The 9,478-nt window shown below is 34.7% G+C and overlaps 1 protein-coding gene across 1 annotated transcript; it reads left to right on the top strand.

Moving 5' to 3' along the window:
* The first annotated feature begins 374 nt into the window (after positions 1–374).
* Positions 375–3,995, top strand: LOC111893812 (cysteine-rich receptor-like protein kinase 2). The gene is made up of 7 exons (XM_023889896.3): positions 375–1,319; positions 2,055–2,168; positions 2,264–2,403; positions 2,587–2,797; positions 2,874–3,108; positions 3,184–3,334; positions 3,414–3,995. Exons 1-7 carry the CDS (start codon positions 575–577, stop codon positions 3,750–3,752), a joined length of 1,935 nt encoding a protein of 644 aa, XP_023745664.1. The 5' UTR covers positions 375–574; the 3' UTR covers positions 3,753–3,995.
* The last annotated feature ends 5,483 nt before the right edge of the window (positions 3,996–9,478 follow it).

The raw sequence follows: 9,478 nt of genomic DNA, 5'->3' as shown, positions 1-9,478 counted from the left end.
TGATTATCAAAACTGTTTTTAATTAGGAATCTTATAGAACCAATTTCGATGCTTCATGTTTCAATATTTCTTCATTCTAATAAAAAAAACTATTGACGTTTAAAAAGTTATTCACATATGAAGTGATCGCAATCTCGAAGGAAATCCTCGTTTTTCTAATTTACCAATTAATATATTTTTATTACAATATTTAGATTTTTGTACAGCACATACCGATTTGCAATAGCCTATATGTCATAATGTCAACACAAAACCACAAGCTTGAAGAAAACTAGACGAAAATCACGTATAAGATATTATTCTAAAAGTATAAATATATAATATATTAAATTTTCATTCAATATAAAATCAAAAAGAATATAAACATTCAATAATGTTTTTTCATCTATACACCAGATTCCGGGTATCAAAAACTTCACGACTTTCCCACTTTCGCACCTTTTATATTAAACTGTTTTATTTTTTTAACATATCACGAATCTCTCATATCTGATTATTATTTTTCTTAATGAGAATGTTAAACTCCTATATGTAGAAGAGCTTCTATATTCAGTCAACCAAACCTCATTACAAGATGAAGAAATCTATTCTCGTTGCTTTAATGGTAATTCTATCACTACTAATTCGATCAGAAGGAAACGCAAGATCCAAAATCATCAACATGACATGCGATCAACAACTAGAAAACAACATAACCTTATTCATGCCAAACTTCGTCCGTACAATGGAGATAATCGGCACACTATTGCGAACCTCCCGTAACGGCACCGCCATCTCCGGCACCGGACCCGACGGCAACTACGGGCTCGGACAATGCTACGGCGACCTTTCACCTCAAGACTGCATCTTATGCTACGCCGAAGCCCGTACAATTCTCCCCAGTTGCTTCCCGCACAACGGCGGCAGGATTTACCTCGACGGTTGTTTTATGCGAGTTCAAAATTACAGCTTCTTTCATGAATATACAGGCCCGAATGATATGGTGGTTTGTGGGAATACGACGGCGAAGAGTGGGTTGTTTGGGGCGGCGGTGAGGGAGGCGGTGGGGAATGCGGTGGTTGAGGGTTCGGGGAATTGGGATTATTTTGCGAGGGGGGAGAGTGTGGTGAATGTGAATGAGTCGGTGTTTGTGATGGCGGATTGTTGGAGGACTTTGAGTCCGGCGGAGTGTAGGAGGTGTTTGGAGAATGCTTCGGCGGCGATTTCGAAATGTCTGCCGTCGTCGGAGGGGAGGGCGTTGAATTCCGGGTGTTTTATGCGGTATTCTGATACGGATTTTTTGAATCCTATACCGGTTGCAACTATCTCTAGCAATAGAGGTAAGGAAAATTATAAATTATATTATAGAATTATTCTCTACTTTTTCCATACTAATTCTTTTTCCAAATTGTTAATTAAAATAAAAACCAGTTTGTTTTGCAAAATAAATTAGGAAAGAAATGTATTTAACTTTATTTGAGTTTTTTTTATATATATTTAGCAGAATTGAGAAGTGATACATCACAAATAACCATATTTTTAGAAGTACACATAATGATTGTCGTTTTATAAAAACGGAAGTTGGGAAATTACTTAAAATTATAAGACAGTTTTTTAAATAATCACGCTACAAAGTATAAAGTTTAAAAAAATATGTATAAAATTATTTCACATTATTCCTTTCATAGTTCAAAAATGTGAAAGAAATTTAGAAAATTATTTTTCATGCAATTTCGCAACGAAATTCCGCTGGCATCGTCGAAAGTAAATCCAGAAAGACCATACTACAAAATGACTATTTTGTGATGTTTGTGAGAAATGGTTATAATTTAATTGAGAATATATTTGACTACACAGTCTTTTCTTAATTGTCTCAATTGATAACTTATCCGGAATTTCATGGGCTAACTTTTATTATGTTTAAGTTTTCTTTAATTTTCTTGTAAATAAAATTTCGTTAAATATAATTAAAATATAGTTAAAATTACATACTATTTTTACATGAAATACCTTTGTGATTCAATTTTAGTTTGTATGTATCTCTTTTGATGAATTTTCGTTTATGGTTTTTGTAGGGATGGTACTAGCTATCGTGGTTTCCATTGTTAGTTCCGTAACAGTCCTCACAGTTGCTCTGATGATAATTTTGTATATCATGAAACATAGACTTATACAAAAGAAGAGAAGAGGTATAATATAATCCATTTATTCTACACCATTGTGAACTTGCAAAAAAATTAGTATAAAACTAGCGAAACAAACAAATGATTGGTTAACGTTTCAGGCTCTTATGATGCAAAGAAACTGTCAAAGATGCTTAATGACAGTAGCTTACATTTCAAATACTCCACTATTGAAAAAGCCACGTCAAATTGGAACGAATGCAATAAGCTCGGACAAGGAGGATTCGGAACTGTCTACAAGGTACTATTTTATAGTACACCTACTCAGTCGTCTAATATTAGGTGATTGGATTTTAGTCATCTGATATTAGATGACTAACTGCTAGTCCAGTCATTTGAAATCAGATGACTGTCCCACTAAGTGGGACAATCATCTGATATTTAAATAACAACTAATGTGAAGTGAGAAATATTTATCTATCAGGGAGTTCTTTCAGATGGGAGAGAAATAGCTGTGAAGAGGCTCTTCTTCAACAACAAATTTAGAGCAACTGATTTCTATAACGAAGTTAACATGATTAGCAGTGTTGAACACAAAAACCTTGTGAGGTTGTTAGGATGCAGTTGTTCAGGACCCGAAAGCATTCTCGTATACGAATATCTACCCAACTTGAGTCTCGACCGCTTCATTTTCGGTAAATTTCAAAATTCATGATTCTTAGATTGTGTGGTGTATAATGTATTTATGAAGAATTTGTGAACTTTCTATAGATGCAACAAAAGGCAAGACCCTAAACTGGCAAAAAAGATTTTTAATCATTAGTGGTACAGCAGAAGGCCTAGTCTATCTTCATGAAAACACCAAGAACCGAATTATTCATAGAGATATCAAAGCTGCTAACATCTTGTTAGACTTGAGACTTCGCGCTAAAATAGCCGATTTTGGGTTGGCGAGATCTTTTCAAGATGATCAAAGTCATATCAGCACTGCGATAGCTGGAACACTGTAAGTATTTTCATTTGTGCCACGTCAGCTTTCTTTCTAAATTTTTAATTTTAAGTTTTATTTCGACTTCACTAGAGGATATATGGCTCCAGAGTATCTAGCCCATGGCCAGTTAACTGAAAAGGCTGATGTCTATAGCTTTGGTGTTCTACTTTTGGAGATAGTCACCGGTATGGAAAACAACAAAAGCAAAACCGCAGAATATACTGACAGCTTAGTGTCTATTGTAAGTATAATAATTTCATTTGGTGCTAAAAAAATGTAACTTATTTTCTAATTAAAAATATTCTTTTATGTTGTATTAGGTATGGAATCATTTTCAGGAAGATACTGTTGAGGAAATATTTGACCCGAATCTAATGATGCAGCATTATGTCAACACAAATGACCTCAAAGAAATTAAAAAGGTGATACAAGTAGGACTTCTTTGCACACAAGAAGCTCCATCTTTAAGACCATCAATGTCAATCGTACTAAAAATGTTAGCAAAAGATGAAACTTTACCCCTCCCTTCTAATCCACCTTTCATAGATGAAAAAACCATGGAACTGAATGATATTTCAGATAAGTTACAGTTTTACAATTACGGGGATAATGATTGTTCCATTGCTACTGTTTCCCACAGTGATTTCTACCCGAGGTAATGGAAAAAAAAAACTTTTTTTTCCATATTTCTCTATATTTTATTTCAAAAATTAATTATTCATATTTTTTTAAATGATTTGGTGTGTTACCTTTCGATTTGCGAGAGGCTACTCATAAAACACCAGGGTTTTTTTTTTGTAATGTAATATCAGTAAACTATATGAGGATACATGTTAGTGATCAATACAATTATTTGGTCATTACTTTTCATGTTTTGACATTATTAAATCATTTTATAAACATTGTTCAACGATAGTTACCTTACTTATATTGGTCCTATATTTTAAGTATGGAGAACCTACATTCATAAATAACAATTTATTTTTGGATATATAAGGTTATTGTGTATTAATATTAGGGAAAATGACTAAGGAAGATAACCAACTGTTGATTTTGTTCATATTTGGTCTTTTTGTTTTTTTTTTTTTTTTTTGTACGCAATATACCATCAAACATGTTGTTTATGTTCACCCTAACCCTTTTAACCGGCTATCACAAGTGGTAGCCAATCAAAAAGGTTATGGTAAACACAAACAACAAGTTTGATGGTATATTGCGTAAAAAAAGTGATCAAATGTGAACAAAATCAACAGCTGGTTACCCACCTTAGTCATTTTCCCTATTTTCCAAAAAGCAAGGTTTCATTTTATTTTACTAAAGAAAACATTTGTGTATAGTGAATCAGGCTCTGATTTTTAAATTTTACTTATTGCCCTCTTCTCCTCTTATCAAAGTTATCACTAGAAAGGGTTCACTGATACTTATTAGATATCCCAAGTAAATCCATCTCTTGGCCTACTAGTATATTCAAAAAAGATAAAATATAGTTATGTTCATTGATAAAGGTTTGTATTAACCATCCTTATCATCTAAAGAAACCCTATAAATGTCCTCCCATAAATCATTAGAAAAAGTTTGGCAGGAGTTTCCTTCGGTCCGATTAAGATGATCAACATCAACTTCAGCATTTGATGTTGATGTTATACATGTTCGTAGACTTCATATCCATATGAGAATAACCAACAATCTAAACTTACTTAATGTTTTTTATTACAATTGTTTGTACTTTGATTTGCACTTGTTGAACGATTTTGCCAATAATACATGAGGAACCCCTTCATTCCTCCAACATGTAATTTGACATGACATATACTATGCCATTGATTTCCAATTCATGTTTCAACTCATTTGTAATAAAAAGGAAAATGAATACGGAGGGTAACCAAGTGTTGATTTTATTCACATTTGGTCACTTTCCTTTTTTTTGTTTGTATGTAATATAATATCGAACTTGTTGTTTATGTTGACACTAACCATGTTGACCAATTATCACCTATGATAGTCGATCAAAAAGGTTATGGTGAACACAAACAACAAGTTCGATGGTATATTGCGCACAAAAAAAGGAAAGTGATCAAATGTAAATAAAATCAACAATCGGTTACCATCCTTAGTCATTTTCCCTATTTTTTCCAAAAGCAAGGTTTCATTTTATTTTACTAAAGAAAACATTTTTGTATAGTGAATCAGACCCCAATTTTTACATTTTACTCGTTGTCCTCTTTTCCTCATATCAAAGTTGTCATTAGAAAAGGTCCACTGATACTCATTGGATATCTAAAGTAAATTCATCTCTTGACCTACTAGTATATTAAAAAAAGATAAAATATAGTTTTGTTCATTGATAAAGGTTTGTATTAGCCATACTCGTCATCTCAAGAAACTCTAGACATATCCTCCCCGAAATCATTAGAAAAATTTTGGCAAGAGTTTCCATCAGTCTGATTAGGTTGATCAACATCAACTTTAGCATTTGATGTTGATATTATACATGTTCGTGGATTTCACATCCATACGAGAAGAACTAACCATCAAAACTTAATATTTTTTTATCACAATTGTTTGTACTTAGATTTGCGCTTGTTGAAATTTTTTACCAATAATAGTTGACGACCCCTTTATTCCTCCAAACATGTAATTAGACTTGACATATACTATCTCATTAATTTCCAATTCATATTTCAACTCATTTGTAATAAAAGGGAAAATGAACAAGAAGGGTAACCAAATATTGAATTTATTCACATTTGGTCGCTTACCTTTTTTTTATACGCAATATATTATCGGACTTGTTGGTTATGTTCACCATAACTCACTTGACCGACTATCATCTGTGATAGCCTATCAAAAGGGTTATGGTCAACACAAACAACAAGTTTGATGGTATATTGCGCACAAAAAAAGGAAAGTGATGAAATGTGAAGAAAATCAACAGTTGGTTACCCTCCTTAGTCATTTTCCCTATTTTCCCAGAAGCAATGTTAAATTTTATTTTACTAAAGAAAACATTTGTGTATAGGGAATCAGGCCCCGAATTCTACATTTTACTCATTGTCCTCTTCTCCTCGTATTAAAGTTGTCATTAGAAAGGGTTCACTGATACTCATTAGATATCTCAAGTGAATTCATCTCTTGACCTACTAGTTTATTTAAAAAAATATAAATATAGTTTTGTTTATTGATAAAGGTTTGTATTAACCATCCTCATCATCTAAAAAGACCCTATACATGTCCTCCCCGAAATCATTAGAAAAAGTTTGGCAAGAGTTTCCATCAGTCCAATTAAGTTGATCAACATTAACTTTAGCATTTGATGTTGATGTTATACATGTTCATGGATTTCACATCCATACAAGAAGAACTAACCATAAAAACTTAATTAATGTTTTTTATTACAATTTTTTGTACTTCGATTTGCACTTGTTGAAAGATTTTTCCAATAACAGTTGACGAACCCCTTTATTCCTCCAATATATAATTGGACTTGACATATACTATCTCATTGATTTCCAATTCATATTTCGACTCATTTTTAATAAAATGGAAAATGGCCAAGGAGGGTAACCAACTGTTGATTTTATTCATTGGCACTTACCTTTTTTTTGTACGCAATATATCATCGGACTGGTTAGTTATGCTTACCATAACCCATTTGACTGACTATCACCTGTGATAGCCTATCAAAAGGGTTACGGTGAACAAAAACAAGAAGTCTGATGGTATATTGCGTAAAATAAAAACAAGGAAAGGAACCAAATGTGAACAAAAGCAACACTTTGTTAACCTCCTGAGTCATTTTCCCTTAATATTAATAATCACTAGTATTTACTTTTTTTTTCTTTTGTAACTGACGAGATATATTAAGAAACATCGTGTGCCTAGCAAGTCGCTAGATACCAGCAAAAATAGTAGAGTATAAAAAAGTATACATAGTTAAAGGGAGAAAGACACTAACCAACCTAATGGATATGGACATTTTTACCCCTAAATTTCCGCCAATCATACAGACTAGAAATAACACCATCAACAATTTTTGAAATAGAAAAGCATCTCATGTTGAAGATAAGATCGTTTCTCGCCTTCTAGATACTCCAAATTACTCCATAACAAATAGCTAGTAGTTGTGTAACATCCCGAGATTTGGCAGGTATTCCCGAACCCTTTTTCTACCATTACCTTGTCATTTATAGTCCTTGGGGTTGGAAGTGAAGAGCCAAGATAAGTTTAAGGGCCAAGTTTGCAAACTTGGGCCAAGAGGGAGTACGCTACGCGTACATAATAGTACGTTGGGCGTACACTTGTGTACGATGGGCGTACTAATGTCAGGGTGAAACCCTAATATTTAGGGTTTGGGGCCTATCTAAGCAACATTATGAGCACCAAAACCTCCCTTACCTCAACCTCTACAAATTACATTCGTCTTCCCTAAACCCTAGCCTTTCCTTTGTGTGTCAAGCTTATTTGGTGCGTTCTAGAGTGCTTTAAGAGGAAGGTATTGCATCAGAGAGTTGGAGAAGAAGATCAAGCTTGTATATTTGAAGTTAGTTTGTGCTCAAGAAGCTCCAGAAGGTATAAAGTTCCAAACTTTATGTATATATGCATAGATCTCACCATTTTACTTTAATAGAAGCATTTCTTGTCCCAAAAGCCATAAGGTGGTGCATGATGTGATTTGGACGAAAATGGTTGTCCTTCTAGACTCTTGAAGGGACCTTGAGTGATAAAAATGAGGTCTCATTAGTTGTATGTGTCCCATGCATGGAAAAATAATGTCTTAATGGATTAAGACCAAGCATTTAAGAACTTTATGGACGTCCAAAGTGATAAAGTTTATGACATTATAGGTCCTAGGCATGCTAGGTCTCTGGATCTGAAGTTTGGGCTTAAGTGCTTAAGTCATTAAGCGCTTAATAAGGTTTTGGAAAACTGTAGGGTACGCCCAACGTAGATCCAGTACGCCCACCATACTGGTTCAACCACCCCAATGGTGGTCAATAACTGGACGAGTACACCCCGCGTACGTCCTCTGTTGGGCCTTTGTAAAATGGGCTTTAGATTTTGGGTTGTTTATGGACTAAATGGAATTGGGCCTTTACTGGACTTTGTAAAAAATAAGATATTTAGTCAAGAAGGTTATTTTGGGTATTAACTTAGTATTTATTGTGTAATAGTTTGGGATTCCCGGTGAGACAGCAGTCGAAGATTTACAGTATTTAAGCACTACTTCTGAGACTATACTCAAGGGTCTAAGGCACCAAGGTCGGCCCTTTGGATTCTTATTTGGATATGATATGTTGTAATGATCTATTAGATCGGTATCCTAGTAGATAGGATGGTATTATGTGGTATGATCTGTTAGATCGGTATCCTGGTAGATAAGATGGTATTATGTGTTATGTTGTATGATCTGTTTGATCAGTTTGTTGTCTATAGACTGTTATGTGATTATCTGTTATATATAACGACATAATTTTTCAAACCAAAATTTTTCAATTTTAAAATTCATAAAACATATGTCTTATCATTAATTCTAAAAAACAAACAACAAGTTTTCAAAACAATTATTCAAATCCAGGATCCTATAACATGTTCCATCTCGATTGCGTGTGTGTACAATCATACTGGCGCCTTCCCGCTATCTCCCGAGGTACCTGAAACACATAACACATAACACGGTAAGCACGAATGGCTTAGTGAGTTCCCCAAAATACCCCATATAAAAAATTCGCCACTCGAGGCTATACTCTGTAGGACCCTCCAGGCCATGTGTCTCAGCGGGACCCTCTAGTCTCGTAGCTCTTTGGACCCTCCGGTCCGGTCTAGCTTGTTGGACCCTCCAGTCTAGTTTGATTGAGAACCCTCTGGCCTCATAATTCGTTGGACCCTCCGGTCCGGTCTAAGAAACAATAAGATAGCATACAATACATATCACACAATCATGCATAACTCAAGCAAGCACATAAAACCCTCTGGACACACATAGTTACCACTCTAGGTAAAGTATAGTGAGAAGACTCACCTCGTAAGATAGCTAGTAAAAGTCTTGTGCCCGAAATCCTCGGTCTAGCCTCTGCTTATCACAAGTTAATATTTCTAATTAATATTCTACTCTTATCTCTGAAAGGTGGGTAGAAGACTATTCTACCCTTCCCTGACCTATTTCACCCATTTTGACCAAACCCTAAAGTCAACAGAACTCATCTCCAGTCAACGGTCCAACTTTGACCAGACTCATCGAGTGCACTCGGGAAACTCGTCGAGTCCAGTCGATTCATGGCAACCCCAGCAAGCTCCAACTCGACGAGCTAACCCCTAACTCGATGGGTCACCATCTGAATCAGTTCATCAGGACAAAACCTTAGGCTACACGCCGAGTCAACGGCTC

Source organism: Lactuca sativa, chromosome 8 (genome assembly GCF_002870075.4).
Source record: "Lactuca sativa cultivar Salinas chromosome 8, Lsat_Salinas_v11, whole genome shotgun sequence".
Classification (NCBI taxonomy): Eukaryota; Viridiplantae; Streptophyta; class Magnoliopsida; order Asterales; family Asteraceae; genus Lactuca; species Lactuca sativa.
This window is presented reverse-complemented; position numbering and strand designations above follow the sequence as displayed.

Coding starts and splice junctions, on each gene's coding strand:
- LOC111893812 (XM_023889896.3), top strand. CDS start 575: ATGAAGAAATCTATTCTCGTTGCTTTAATGGTAATTCTATCACTACTA. Junction 3,109..3,183: donor ACTGCGATAGCTGGAACACT/GTAAGTATTTTC, acceptor CGACTTCACTAG/AGGATATATGGCTCCAGAGT. Junction 3,335..3,413: donor CTGACAGCTTAGTGTCTATT/GTAAGTATAATA, acceptor ATGTTGTATTAG/GTATGGAATCATTTTCAGGA.